The sequence below is a fragment of the Castor canadensis genome, chromosome 5 (assembly GCF_047511655.1).
Source record: "Castor canadensis chromosome 5, mCasCan1.hap1v2, whole genome shotgun sequence".
In the NCBI taxonomy this organism is placed as follows: domain Eukaryota; kingdom Metazoa; phylum Chordata; class Mammalia; order Rodentia; family Castoridae; genus Castor; species Castor canadensis.
The window spans coordinates 70,719,640-70,733,924 of record NC_133390.1 but is presented as its reverse complement, the minus strand read 5'-3'; the positions used below and the strand labels follow the sequence as shown (position 1 = coordinate 70,733,924).

The 14,285-nt window shown below is 47.8% G+C and overlaps 1 protein-coding gene across 3 annotated transcripts in view; it reads left to right on the top strand.

The window, feature by feature from the left end:
- Positions 1-14,285, top strand: part of Sema5b (semaphorin 5B) — a 112,920-nt gene that overhangs the window by 72,525 nt on the left and 26,110 nt on the right. For 2 of the 3 annotated variants that reach the window (XM_074073288.1, XM_020183408.2), the window contains exons 2-4: positions 2,036-2,239; positions 7,008-7,107; positions 11,227-11,272. The exons of the other annotated variant lie outside the window; for it this stretch is intronic. In XM_074073288.1, the coding sequence (XP_073929389.1) occupies positions 2,036-2,239; positions 7,008-7,107; positions 11,227-11,272 (350 nt within the window). The remainder of the gene's footprint in view (positions 1-2,035; positions 2,240-7,007; positions 7,108-11,226; positions 11,273-14,285) is intronic. 3 annotated transcript variants of the gene reach the window in all.

Here is a 14,285-nt window from a genome sequence, read left to right as displayed (position 1 = left end):
CACTGAGGGAAACTCCACATGACAGTGTGAGAAAAGTGTGTGTGCACCCTCCCTCCCAGAGGGTCTGTGCTGAGAGGATGGCCAGGCCCTTCTGAGGAAGGCAAAGAACGCACGTATTTGTGCCTTGAGATGAGGGGATTGAAGAGTGGCTATGGAAACACTGTCTTTGTGGGGTGTGGGGCAGCCTGCATCTGTCACTGGCTGTGTGTGAGCCTTTTGAAGTCTGGCAACAGTTCAGTGATGGGTATTGTTCCCATTCACACGCACATGAAGAAACAGGCAGGACGGAAATCATCCTATAGTTATTTTCCAGACCTGCAGTAGAAAGGGAAGCGGGAGGAAGGGTTAGGAGCAAAGGCCTTAGAGTGAGGAGGAAGCCCATGCTTATCATCTGCTCTCACCTGTGAGAAAGCTTTGGAACCTCTCAACTGCCAGCCCAGGCCTTGCCCCTGGGGGAAGTCAAAAGTCCCTGATCTACTGCAGTCTTTCACTTTACAGAAGAAAAAGTCATGGGAGCCATTCTTTTCTGTAGCTGCATAGTATTCCATTATAGAGAAACAACAGCTTATTTAAGCAGCCTCCTATTTCTAGACATTTGGTTGTTTTTGTTCTGTTATTTCAAAGAATGCCACAGTGAATAATCAAGTCACTTTGTGCTCATGCAGGTGCCTCTGTGGTCTATTTTTGCTTCTCAACTATCTGTGGTGACGGTTTGATCTTTCAATTTACAGTCTGTCACAGATGGATACTTATGTAAAATTCAATAAAAGTAAATTCCTGTAGAAACGAATTGAAAACAGCATGCAAAATACAAGCCTAAATATTTTGTTCTCTCTCTCTCTCTCTCTCTCTCTCTCTCTCTCTCTCTCTCTCTCTCTTTCTCTCTCTCTCGTACTGGGGATTAAACTTAGGGCCTCACACATGCTAGGCAAGTGCTCTACCAGTGAGCCGCACCCCCTACCCCTTTGTTATTGGGTTCAACACACATAAACATTGCTCTGTTAAAGTACCATAAGGGTTTTTAAACACACTCTCAAATTTCTGCATCTATCTTACTAGAGTCATCATTTTAAGCCCTGTTTATATTTATATTCTTCACCCATTTTTCTACTGGGTTGTTGTCTTTCTCTTTTCTTTCTTTTTTTTTCTTTTCTTTTCAGTACTGGGGGTTGAACTCAGGGCCTCAGGGCCTTGCAGTTGGAGGCAAATTCTCTTCCAACTTGAGCCATGCCCCCAACCCGTTTACTTTTTAGTTGTTTTTCAAACAGGGTCACTCACCAGATTTAGCTCAAGCCAGCCTAGGAATGAGGTCTTCCTACCCTTACCTCCGGAGTAGCTGGGATTAGGTCTTTTTCTATTTGGTTCCTAGGTGTTTTTATGTATCTAGGAATATTAGTTCCTTGTCTGTAATATGAGTTGCAAATATTTGTTTCTAGTTTGTGATTTGCCTTTTGATTCTGTTTGATGTTATTTTGGGGGAGGAGAGGGAGACATGCAGAAGTATGTGTTTTCAATGAAGTCAAATTTGTCAAGTTTTTCTTTGATGATTTCTGAATTTTGAGTAATGGTTTTTCTACTCCAAGATATAAAGGATTCTGCCCAAGTTCTCTTCCAATATTTTTATGATTTTTATCCTTAACATTTACATCTTTTATCCAGTTGTAGTTTTTCCTAGTATAAGATGTGGACTTGGGTCCAAGTTTTTCTTTATACAAATGAGTACCCATTGCCCCAGTTCCATTTATTAAATGGATACCACCTTCATCATTAAAACTAATTTTTAAAGCATTTGGGATCATAACAGAAAATGTTCTATAATTTGTCAGTTTTGTCCAGAACACTATTACAAGGAAATTAGCTTTCAAGATATGATCTATACCTTTGCATTACTAGAGCAGAGTAAACTCTGAGTAACATAAGTGCAATATAAATTTATCTTTAAAAACCCCGTGGGGTCGCTGACAACCTCTAGAAAACTGAAAAAAGTGGGCATTGACAAAGGGAGCCCTTGGTGAGACCAAGTTTTGCATTGCAGGTCTTCTTCCCAGCCTGCCTCTGGGAGCTCGGACTATAGGGGTGCCCACCATGGTGGTCCTGGGACCCCTGGCTGTCTCGTTGTTGCTGCCGAGCCTCACTCTACTGGTGTCCCACCTCTGCAGCTCCCAGGATGTCTCCAGTGAGCCCAGCAGTGAGCAGCCGCTATGTGCCCTGAGGGAGCACCCCACCGTGGCCTTTGAAGGTGAGAGCAGCCCACCTGGTTGTCCTGAACAACTAGGTCAGACCTCAGCAGGGTTTTCCTGGCTGTTGGAACCCCCTGGGATGTTGACTTCCTGTAGGATATGGGGACTTCCTCTGAGGATAGATGTCTTAAGAACAGGCAGCAATGGGCTGCAGGAGTCTAATTTTTGTTTCTAGATCATTTATTCAAGACCTTCATCCATGTCTACCTGGAGAAGGTGGTTGTCTTTTGCTAGAGCATGAAGTTATGGAGGCCCAGGGTGGAAGTGTCAACATTTGGTTGGTGGTCTCAGCTCTAACGGTTCTAAAAGGATAAGCTCAAATTCTTGGCTTCTCTCAGGGAAGAAGGAAGATGACTCACTCATTAGGAAGTGCCTGGAGAATTCTGGAAGGCTTCCTTTTTGGTCTAAGTCTGCTGTAGGGATGCCTGCAGGGAGTCTTGGGAACCCCCAGTGAAGGGGCCCTGGTGCCTCATAACTCCTCTATTTGTCAAGGGAGAGCGTGGGAGTGTCCTATCAAAGTGTTTCCCAAACTGGGATTTGTGAATCACTGGACGGATTCCAAGGGCTCCATAAGTTCTCCATGATTTCTAAAATTAGTATATGTATTTGATAATAGTCCAAAAAATAATGCGGAACACAAGTTCCAGAGAGGCCTGAGTGTTCTCCCATGACCTGTTGGCCAGTCTGAGGTCCTTGGCTGTGTAATGATCACTCATACTTCAGCATCCACCACCCATGAGGCAATTCTCACTGGCTCTGCAGACGTGATCTCAGCTGTCCTCAGTTCTTAAGTCTGACCAACACTAGCCTACTCCCTCCTCATAATAATCCTGTCAGGGAAGGTGGGCAGAGCCATGACACTGTCACCTTTTACAAACGGAAAACAAAGCCTGGGGGCTGGAGAGACTTTTCAGAGCCAGGTCTCAAGGTTGATGTCCTCATACCCCTGCATAGCATTGAACAGTCAATTCCTCTGCTCTCCTGGGCTCTGGACAGGAGGACATGCAGCCCTGTCCTTGGAATTCCCAGTGGGGTGGGACAAGATGGAAACCACAGTGGGAGGTCAATCATAGAGTCCAAGGCTGGCATGGGATTTGAAGGTGGGAAGGGCTATATTGGTGAGAGTTGTGGGCTGTTGGGTGGGGAGGCTGCTGGTGGCGTGCTGGAAGTGCGAGTTCCCAGCTGTGAGCTAGTTCTCTTCTCCAGTAGGAGGGTTTCCAGCTGTCTTCTCTTTGCTGCCTTGTTTGAGCTGGGATCCCTGGCTTTGAAGACTTAAGTGGATTACAGTAAATTAGCAATATCCTAAGTGTATAAAACGCATGCACACCCTCAGACTTTGATGGCTCCTGGAATGCTGGTGGCTGTCACTGAAGGAAAGGACCAAGTGATGGTGTGAGGACTAGGATTCCTAAGACTAGCCTCAGGCAAGGGCCCCAGTGATAGCTCCTAATAGAACATTTCCTCTCAGGGGCTTTACTGGAGTGCTGTTGGCCCAGCTGACTTGGGGGAATCCTTTGTCCCCTTCCCTTCCTGTATTGGGACACATCGGGCTGGGAGAGGGGTAGGGGATGTGGGAGATGGGTTCCATGAGATCAGTTTTGATCTTCAGGTGTGAGTTGAATGAATCTGGCTTGACTTCCCACCCCATCCTTTTACAGAATGAAGGAATCTGCCTGCCCTCTGTGCACTTGTGCGGTGTGGGTGTGCGCGCACATGCACGTTGCTGGGGATTGAACCCAGGGCCTCGCCCATGCTTGCTGCCAGGCACAGAGGAGGTGCCATGGGGCCTCAGAGATGAACAAGCATTTCCTTAGGTACTCAAGTTATCTCATACTGTTCCTCAAAGGTCACTGCCTTTGGTTCCCAGCACAGCTGGTCTGGGACCAGGACCATTTCCCTGGTCTCCCCACATCCCTAGTGCAGCCGAGCACACAGTAGGGACTTGGTTCCCACTGGTTGAGGGACTGTGCTGTGGCTGGTGCTGTGTTCCAGAGAAGTTGTCCTAATTCAGCCCTCTCCCTCTACCCCCCTCTCCCTTCCAAGACCCCATCAGATATTATGCTGAATTTCTAACTGATCTGTAGGCCTCCCACCTTGTAGCAGTGAGCGTCCCTCTCCCCTGCCACCTGATGGATCTGTGAATAACCCCTAAGTACCCTGGAGCAGCTGCCAGTTGCATAAGCTGACAAGCAGTTTTGTGTTTTGTAAGGTTCAGTTTTCTCCTGTGGGGCTTTTTGAAGGGGCCACCTGGGTTTCTCTTCAGCCTGCATATTGTTCCGTTTGCCTCAGCATGCTCTCCCTCTGCAGCAAGGAGAAGCCAGCCTGGAGTTAACACTGGCAGTGGTTAATCCACAAAGTGGGTAATTGAATTGACTATAATTAAAATAGCAGGCGCGTCATGGAGAATGTCATTTTTCTCTTAAAGTCGCTGTCCAAAGCCTTCCCTGCACACGGAGCTCAGAACGTGCTTGGTGTTTTAAAGACAGCCTTCCCTCTGGTCTCCTTTGCCTGTTTAATAAGAGGAGTCTGGCTTCCTTCCCAAGGCTCCCTTAGGACTGTGGCACTGTGCCTGGCAGTGTCTCTTCCCCTTACCCCTTGCCCCTTCCCATGTAGGTTCCTTCAGGTCTCAGGGAGAGAAACAGAAACTGGAAGAGGCTCCCACCTATCCATCCCCATTGTTATTCCAGCTCAGACTCTGTTTCCTCTTCTCCCATTCTCCCCAAGTAATGCCCCTGAATGAAGACGGAGCTCAGTCCCCAGATGGAGTATTTACTGCAGACCAGTCCTGCCACCTCCTTCCCCATTCAGCTGCCCTATCTGGAATATCCCTGTCCTGGGGAGAGAGGGAATGAAAGAACACATGTTTGCTACTGTTAAGGAGCACCTAACCTGATGGGGACCACACACACTGAAAAGACAGTACATTTAGAGTGACAATAGCAAACAATGTGGACTGGACGGGAAGGGTAGAGAGATTTGCACAATAGTTAAAATCCAGAAGATCTTTCTGGGGGAGGAGAGCCCTTGGTTTAGTTTCTAGGGTCGTCCAAGATCCTACCAGGATTTCCAAGAGTGGCCCTGAGGGCAGCTAAAAACCCAGCCTACTGGACTTCAGATCCACACCTTATACCTATATTACCCAAATGCCATCAAGGTAGTGTGACAACTGTTGCCAACCCATAGTCACCTGCTAGGGGCAGGGACAAGCCCAAGGAGTTTGCTTCATTTTGCTGCAGAATTTCTTCTTTTTTTAAATGCATATCACAGTTTTCTGAAAAACATCCAACTCGAAAAACCTCCAGTTCTCCAGGGAGCGATTAAGTGTTTGCCTGTCGTGCAGAAATGAAGGGCTGCTTTTACTCTGTAGTGGAGGAATAATGAGCAATGATTTATTTCCCTTGGATTACACACACACACACACACACACACACACACACACTTCTCTGGGCCTTATGTGAGCCAATCACTAATGCACTGAAGGAAGCAAGCACAGAGCCTCCCATTTCCCTTTCGTCTTCACCCCATTATAAGAAATTCCTCTCATCCTTTGGCTTTCTTCTTACTGGTGCCAGTTCCCTGCTGGCTGAGGCAAGGGCTGAGCTGTTATGGAGCCATGGGCCAAGATGGGAGAAGTGAGTTTCCAGTGGGAGGGAGTGAGGGAAATTCAGCAGGCATGGTCTTAGCGTACCTTCCCACACCACTCCCCATCCATCCAGAGGGCCGTGAGGTCTCCTTTCTGCTTTGGTCTTGGCTGAGAAGAACCTTCCTAAAGACAGGATGAACACTGACCACCCAGCCTCTGTCCCTCCCATCTCTGTTGAATCTTGTCTGAAAGCCTGATTTTTCTACTACAAGGAGTTGAGGATTATCACACATGCATTCTAACATTGCTAGGTGCAAGGCTGAGCCTGGAGATCCAAGAAGCAGGATCTTCCCTGACCCCCAGGACAAACCAGCTGACATCAGTGAAGCAGAGGCCATGGGAGCCCTTAGCCCTGATGTTGGAGTCAGGGAAAGCTTCTTCTTGGGGATGGGAATAACAGGAGCTGTGCCGTTAAAGGACAACAGAGGTGCAAAGGTTTGCAGGCTCTAGGTGATAGATTTGGGGAAGTATGAAATGTTTCAGTGTAGTGTGGCCAGGATGGAGAGTTTGAGGGAATGTAAAGATGAAGCATCATTTTTTTCAAATGATCACTAAATCTATTGCCAGGCAGATAGCTTGAGAGGACACTGGGGCCAGAACTCAAAGGTCACAGGGCTTGTAGCTTTTACTGGGGAACTGGAAAGGAATCTAAGCTTGAGAGTGACATAACCAAACACACTTGCATTCCACAAAGATTGCTCTATTGCCTTGTGGAAATGGACTGGAGGGGGCAGGAATAAGACAGGCAGGTTAGGGGACTGTTGGCACTAGTTCAGACAAGACATTATGGGGGATTGGATGGGGACTGGAGAAAAAGAAGTGGATGGATTTTGAAAACAGTTTGGAGACGGAACAGACAGGATGTGTATTGATGTGGCCGCTGGGGGTTTAAGGGAAAGTAAGGACAATTCCAAGTTTCTGTGTGCAGGAACAGTGACAACACTCCACCCGCAGAGGTCACACAGCTGGCTGTTTACAGAGTTGGGCAAATGGAACTCAGGTTTCCTGGGGACGTCTTACCCCACTTCACTGCAATGATTACCTCTCCTATTCTCTGGTCTGATCCTGGTGAGGTGGGAACCCTGGTCCAATAGTAACTGAAGGGCTGCCTCTCCTTCCACCAGATTTAAAGCCGTGGGTTTCTAACTTCACCTACCCTGGAGCCCGAGATTTCTCCCAGCTCGCTCTGGATCCCTCCAGGAACCAGCTCATCGTGGGAGCCAGGTAATGAAGTGCAGGAGACTCTGGCCAGGAGTGGGGATGCTTGGGATTGGGTGGGGAGGATTTATTTGGGATGAACGCACCTTGGGAAGACTTGTGTCCCAGGTGGTGGTCTTCTCTTCTAGGCCCTCTCTCCCTCTGTATGTATCTGTCCCCCATGGAAGGAAGTGCGGGGATCTGGGAGCAGGGGTGACCCCTAATAGCTCCTCATCTCAGCCAGTCGCATTGTTCAGGGGTTGACAGTAGTGAGAACACGGATGCCTGCTAGCCACCTTCTGCTCCTTTCCCTGTAGTGATGCCAGGACCTGCCCAGTTGGCAAACTCTCTGGGTGCTCACGCAGAGAAGGTGCCCAGGAGCCCCCTGCTGGCCTGTTGACTGTTTGCATCTGGGGCTCTGGCATGGGCCAGGTGCTTCTTTTATGAAGGGCCTCACTTCCCTATGGCCTGCTCCCTCTAGCCCCATTGTCCAGATCTGGGATTCAACAGATACAACTCTCTAGGGAGGTCCCACAAAACTTGCTGAGATGGAGTAAGAGGAGCTAATTTCTCACAAATCATAGACTGCCATCCCTGGTAAGGAAGTTGCTTAAAGATGGCCTTTCCAGTGGGTCTCAAAGTGTGTCCCTGGACCAGCAGCCCCTGCAGTTCCTGGGAACTTGTTGGAAATGCAAATTACTCAGACTCTTGAGCCAGAAACTCATAGCGTGAATGCCCCAACTTGTGTTTCAACAAGTCCTCCAGGTGACTGGTGCCAGTTCAAGTTTGAGACTGGCTGGTCTGATCCAACACCCTAATTTTAAACACAAAGAAGCAGAGGCCCTGAGAAGGGAAAGCACAGGGACTAGAACCCAGTTCTCTCACCCCAGGGCTAGTTTTCTTCTGCTGATCGGTCTGTGTTACACCCTCTGACCCACTGGATTTTTTGCTTTCCACCCCAGAGGTTCTGGTTCAGCTGATTTGGGGTCAGGAGGGGTGGCCAGAGGTGGCTACTGGGTTGGAAACTTCCAGGCTACTCCGTGTAGGCCATAGTTGCCCTTTTGCCTTCCTTCATGTCTCCATCCCTTCATTTGCAAGTCAGAAACAAGCTGTGGACTAGGATCAGATGAGCTGGGTTCTTGTTCTGTGTGAACTTGACCCTTGAATCTCAGTTTCCTTATCTGTAAAGTCTGTGTTATCATCATTTTGTGGTTAACCTTACAGAGCTGCTGTGAAGCTGGGACCAAAAGCATTTTCTTTGTATGTAAAAAAAGTTTTGAATTAGCTAATTATTTTCTACCAGCATTTGGTGTGATAATATAATATTAAAAAAATTACAAAACAGTATCCAGTGAAACCAGGGTCACCCACCTTACACATGCAGTCCCCTCCCTGGAGCATAACAAATGTCCTTTTTCAAACTCAAAGGGCAGCATATGAAGACCCTGCTCTGAAAACTGTGAAAGCATTTGGAAAGCTGTCATTCATTCTACATCTGCCATGTGCCAGGCAGATAAATCAGCTAATCCAGGTAGTAAATCATACATGCAACAAATAATCCAGGACTTGTAGTAGATCTTGCAAGTAGATAGTTATACAGGCCTCACTGTAACCCCAGGGGTGAATTCTATGATTGCCTTCATTGTATGGCGGGAAATTGAGCTCAGAGAGGTTTAGTCATCTGCCTGTGCTCACATTGCTCCTCCGGATCCATTTTGGGGCCTTCCCATGTAAATGGTGATTATGCTTTCTACCTGAAGGTTTCCTTTTCCCAGCTGCAGGCACACCTTGTCCTGGGTTTTTGAGCCTGACCCTTCCCTCAGATGGACAGGAGAACATCCATTCTGGATTGTTTCCTTACACCTCTAGAGCTGATGTCATGAGTCCTTGGCTGCTTTTTTCCCTTCTTGCTTTTCTGGGCACTTTCTTTCCTCTGTCTGACTTTTTTTTTTTTCCTTCTTCCTGACCCTCTTGGACCTCTAAAAGTCGTTTATAATCCTGTCTTGTTCTCTGTGGGATAGAGGGCAGGTTGGGCTGCAGAGATTTCTCTGTTCTCCTCTCCCAGCTCCCAGAAGAGCCAACTGCAATGTTGTGATGAATGATTTTTGATGGGATAAAAATGAACCAAGTGATGCAATGTTTCCCCTAATTTGTTAAAGCTGTGAGCAGATGCCTATGTTACCTGAGCACACAGCTGGGGCAAAACCATAAGCTGGAGCCCATCTGTCCCCAGGCCCCGAGCGTGGGGTGGGGAAGCTCTGCCAAGGGCTGGGGAAGGATGGCAGAGGCCTGGAGCCAAGGTCACAGGTGAAGCCGCTCAGCCCCAGGACAGCAAAGAAGCTGGGTGGGGCCCGGGCCAGCAGCCAGAGCCAGGAGAGGATCTCCTGACCTGAGGTGTTCGGTTCCAGCCCCTGGCTTCCTTCAGTAGGGCCCCTCCTTCCCTTTCTGGCCCAATAGACAACTTTCTCCTAATTTCTCTTCTCAACACAGCTGAGGTGGGCCAGAACTTTCTAAAGTAATTATTCCTAAAAAGTTCAAGAACCCAAAGAGGAATGGCCAAAAGAAGATAGAAGAAAAGAAAGAAGCTCTTTTGGAAAAGCCAACACTTTACATCTGCTTGTCATTAATAAAGACTTTTAATGTGTCTCCGTGGACCTGTGAGATAAGCAAGCCAGGGGTAACTAGTTCTCCATTTTACAGATGCAGGCACTGAGGCCCATAAGTGGTCCCAGCAAGCAGCTGAGCTGGAGTTCTGCCTGTCTCTGCCATAGGGTCTCTTCCCTAAACTTGAAATTGCTTTGCTGTGGCACCTGACCCACTAGGTCTACCACCCTCACAACTTTCCAAGTTCTGAATCCCTGTGTAGTGGCCTTGTGCCTCCAGAGTCCACGCAAAGCAGTTTTGGCAGTGCCTGATACGAGTTCTCAATGTCTGATATTATTAGTAGCATCATGATCCATTATTATTATTAAGGTTTTTGAGCAGCCAGCTAAAAATGGTGTTTGAGGAAGATTTGGCTCTGTGCAGGCTGGGCTGGGGGGACAGGAATCATGAGGCAATGTGTGGGAGTGGAGTAACTGGGATTCAGGAGATAGGGTGGTTCAGGGAGGTGTCATATAAAGGTCTAATCCAGAGACAAGGCAGATCCAGAGCCACTTACTACAGGAGATGAGGAAGCAAACAGGACTACAGTAGTGAAGTGGTCAGGGTAGCGGCCAGGAGGAGGAAGCTGGCCTGAGTCCCTGTGAATACTCTTGAGGTTTCAGTTGAACAGAAATAGGCTCCATGGTTGGGAAAGGTGGGGTCAAAGGAAAAATTACAACAATTTAGTTTGCAGATATCAACTGGCTTTATTTTTGATTCTAGAATCAAGACACACTTCATTGCATATCACAGAATAAGTGCTCTGATGGGCTGAGCTGAAGAAGCTGATTTTATAGAAAGAGAAGGGCTGAAAACAGTAGAAACAAAGAACCAAAAGCAGATTGCCCATTTCAAAGTTATTTTCCTTATAAAGTAGAGATAGGGAGATAGAACAATAGAAAAACAACTGTGTGGTTAACATCAGGTGACTACAAGTTACCTTTTTTGTTTGTTAGTTGAGACTGGCCTGTTTGGGACACTTGGCTGTCCTCTCTTTTTCCTCATTTCTTTGAAGGTCTGTTTCAGTTTGGTGATGGGAAACTTTAGCATATGTAACTCCATTTTGATTTTCTGGCTGGTCTGTTGGGGCCCAGTCAGGACCTTAGTCCAAAACAATGGCCTCCTGTGATTTTATCAAGTGGGGCCCAGAGTTTCCTCCTTATACTTGCTGGGTCCTCCAGGAGCAGAGACAGCCTGGGGTTTGGGAGTGGACAAGTCTAAGATTTAATTCCAATTCCTTGATTTACTATCTTTGTGACTTGGGCCGTTGACTCAACTGTTTTCTCATCGATAAAATGGAGTTTCCTATATTTACTGCCAGGGTTGTGTGAAAGTCAAATGAGCTAAAAGACATGAAGTTCTACCCGGGGTCAGCCCACCCTAGGCCCTCCACAGTTGGTGCAGTTCTGATACCCCATGAGGCCTGAGCTGGGAGGCTGTTTCTGGGGTCCTGCCTGCAGGCTCAGGCAGGATACCTTATGATTTCTGTTTCTGTTTTCACAGGAACTACCTCTTCAGACTCAGCCTTGCCAATGTCTCCCTCCTTCAGGTACATTTGCTTTTCTTCCCTACCCTTCCTATAATTTCCTGTATTTGGAAGCTGTGGAGTGGGGCAACCCAAGTTGTGAGACTCAGAATTCAGCCCTTAGGACTGACTGCAGGAGCCATCTGCTCTTTTCCTGTGGACTCAGACCCTGCTATCAAGGTCACTGCTGGGAAAACACTTGGAAGCGGAGTGTGGCCCACATACACACAGAGGCTAACACAGGGCTTTTGCACTGTGCAGAAAGCTGCTTGTGAGGAAAAGAACACCCAGCTGAGGTGACCTACTGCCCTTGTTTGCCTGGGACTGAGGGCTTCTCCAGGATGCAGGGCTGAAACTGGGACTGTATTGAGCAAACTGGGACAGTTGGTCACTGTAAGTTTAGAGCCCAAGTCCACAGGCGGGTCTCTGAGTTCGGGCCTCAGGGAAAGGGTATTCTTGCTTCCTTTCTTGGCTTGGCCTGAGTGATCCCATTCTAACTCAGCATTTTCACTGAGCTGTGATTGATTTATTATCTGCTGCCAAGAAAGACTCCCCAAGCATAATTCCCTAAGTGCTCTGAGAGACTGTTTAATGGGACTCCTTGATCCAGAACAGTTGTCCCAGATTGAAAAACAGATGCCAAGCCATCTTTGCAGAGGCTTGAACATCTTAGAGAAAGGACAGCCATCTCTTCTTCAATGAGCTGAAAGCCTCAGTTTTCATGTCTAGGTGTCTTCATCTCCCAATGATCAAGCATCCATTGAGCACTTACTGTATACCAGAACTGAGCTGGGGTTTGGGAGGTTAAGAAGAGAGGAGTCTCTGACCACTCGGGAAGGATATTGAGTGATACATACTACCTAATTAGAACTTAGGAAATTAATCAACCGTCAGCCTCTTTCATATTGAGTTTAACTGCAGCAGACAGTTAGGAAAGGGGAGACCTTCTTGGTGAGCTGGGTCTCATTGTGGTCTCCTTCTTTCCAACCTGGATCCACGCCCCCAGAGATCATTGCAGCTCTTGGATGGCCACCAAAGAGAAGGTACAAAAGCAGAAAAGGTGTGCCATTGAAAGGGAGAAGTCAAGAGGAACTAGAGCAAGTTGAAAGAAAATGCCATTTATCCATTTATCTGCCCACTTGTTCTTCTAGCCATACCTTTACCAGCCAACCTATCCATCCATCCATCTATCCATCCAACCACCCATCCAATAAACACACCATCCAAAATAAGTAAATACCTACTGAAGCCAAGTCTTTCTTGGCTATTCACTGGCCTCAAAGAAACACACATATGAGAGGTCACATATGATTCCCTTTCCTGGAGGAGTACCACCATGTTTCATGTTCCTAGGGCCTGGATTGCAGCAAGGCGGAGACAATTCCCTGAGGCAGCATTCTGTGGCCTGCCAGCTTTGTCACAAGCAGCCAGTCCAGTACCTGGTTTCCAAATTGGCATCAATAGGAAAAAAAAAAAGCCAAGATGTCAAAGACAGTAGGTCAGGGCCCAGGGAAGCCAGTGCAGAGGAAGTTCAAAGTGGGTGGGAGGCAGTAGATCCAAGGGCCTATTCTGAGCTGGCACCAGGCATTTGGAAAATTTGGTTCCCATGGTCTGCAAGTGAAGGTCGTCTGGCAGTGTAGAGTCACTGGAGGGAGGAAGAGAGAGAGATACACAGAAATAATGACAGTGCTGTGGTGATGGGGTGGCTGGGAGTCCTCTGAGCCCAGCAGGATCCAAAGACTTCCCAGAGGAGCTGCCTTTGAGCTGAAGCTCAAAGAATGTGTTTGCCAAGCAGCAAAGGGGATAACAGAGGTGTGAAACAGCACACTGCACTGAGGGTGAGGACCAGAAGGTATGAGTGGGGTAAAGATAGGAGGTGAGACATAGAAGAAAGACAGGCCTCATGGAAGGAGGTATTCGATGCTAAACTGAGGGGTCCAATGTTTATTTTGAAGGAAATGGGGATTCATTAATGAGTTTTAAACAGAGAAGTGGCCTAAGCAAACTTGACCTGTAGGCCACCTGTCCCAGTGCAGAGACTGGAGTAGTGGAGCCAGTTAGGAGACAATTGCAAGTTGTCCAGGTGAGTGATGTGGATACTTGAAGGAAGGCATACCAGTGGGGGTGGAGAGAAGAAAGGAAGTGATCTTCAGGTGGCAGCTCACACAGACCCACAGTATTGCACAGCTCCAAGATTGTCAGGCATGCTGTCTTCTGTACAAGGTGACCCCCGGCATGGGGGAAGTTGCAGCCCTGGAGGAATTAGTGATGCTTGGACCACAGAGATGAAGTCTAGGTTTCTGACTTGCACACCGTGCATACCTGGAATGGAGCTGGCCTAGCAGCCTGTCAGCTGCACAACAGAATCACCAGGAAGCTCTGATAAAACACTGGTGCCTCCGAGATTCTACCTTAATTGCTCTGGGGTATACCCTGGGCACTGGGGGTTTAAAAGCTCCCAGGTGATTCCAATATGCAGCTAACTTTAGGAACTGCAGCTGTTGTCTGGATGCTACCCTGCTCATTTGGCTTCCCAGGTCTCCTTGACGGGTGGTTTGCAGGTCATAGGTCATGTACCTTATCAATGTTAGGATTCTCTGCTTGACCACTGGGGTTTGGTTCATCCCTCCTGGTTGACCTGGTCTCAGTCATGGCACATACCTATGGCAGCCTCCTAGCTTGTGCTTGGGGTAGAGGTTCAGCTTCAGGAGTGTTCTCTGAAGGGCACTAAAAAAACCAAGAGCACCAGGAACTGTGTTTGCCACCTTCCCTGGAAATCTCTTAAGGGCCTAACCTCAAAGTTCAGACTGTATTCTCCTGCAAAAACCAAGGAGAGAAATAAAAACACTTCTGTCTGCCTTTCCACCCTAGTGGTTACTGCCTGGCCACAAAGTAGAGAGAAAAAGTGAGAGGTTGTTCCCTTTGATGAGGCTGGTGACAGACCTTGGCCTCTGGTCCTCAGAATGGCTTCTCGGGTCTCCTGCCTGGCCTGGGGAAAAAGCACTGGCTTTTGTCTGCAAGGGCCCCACTTCAGCAA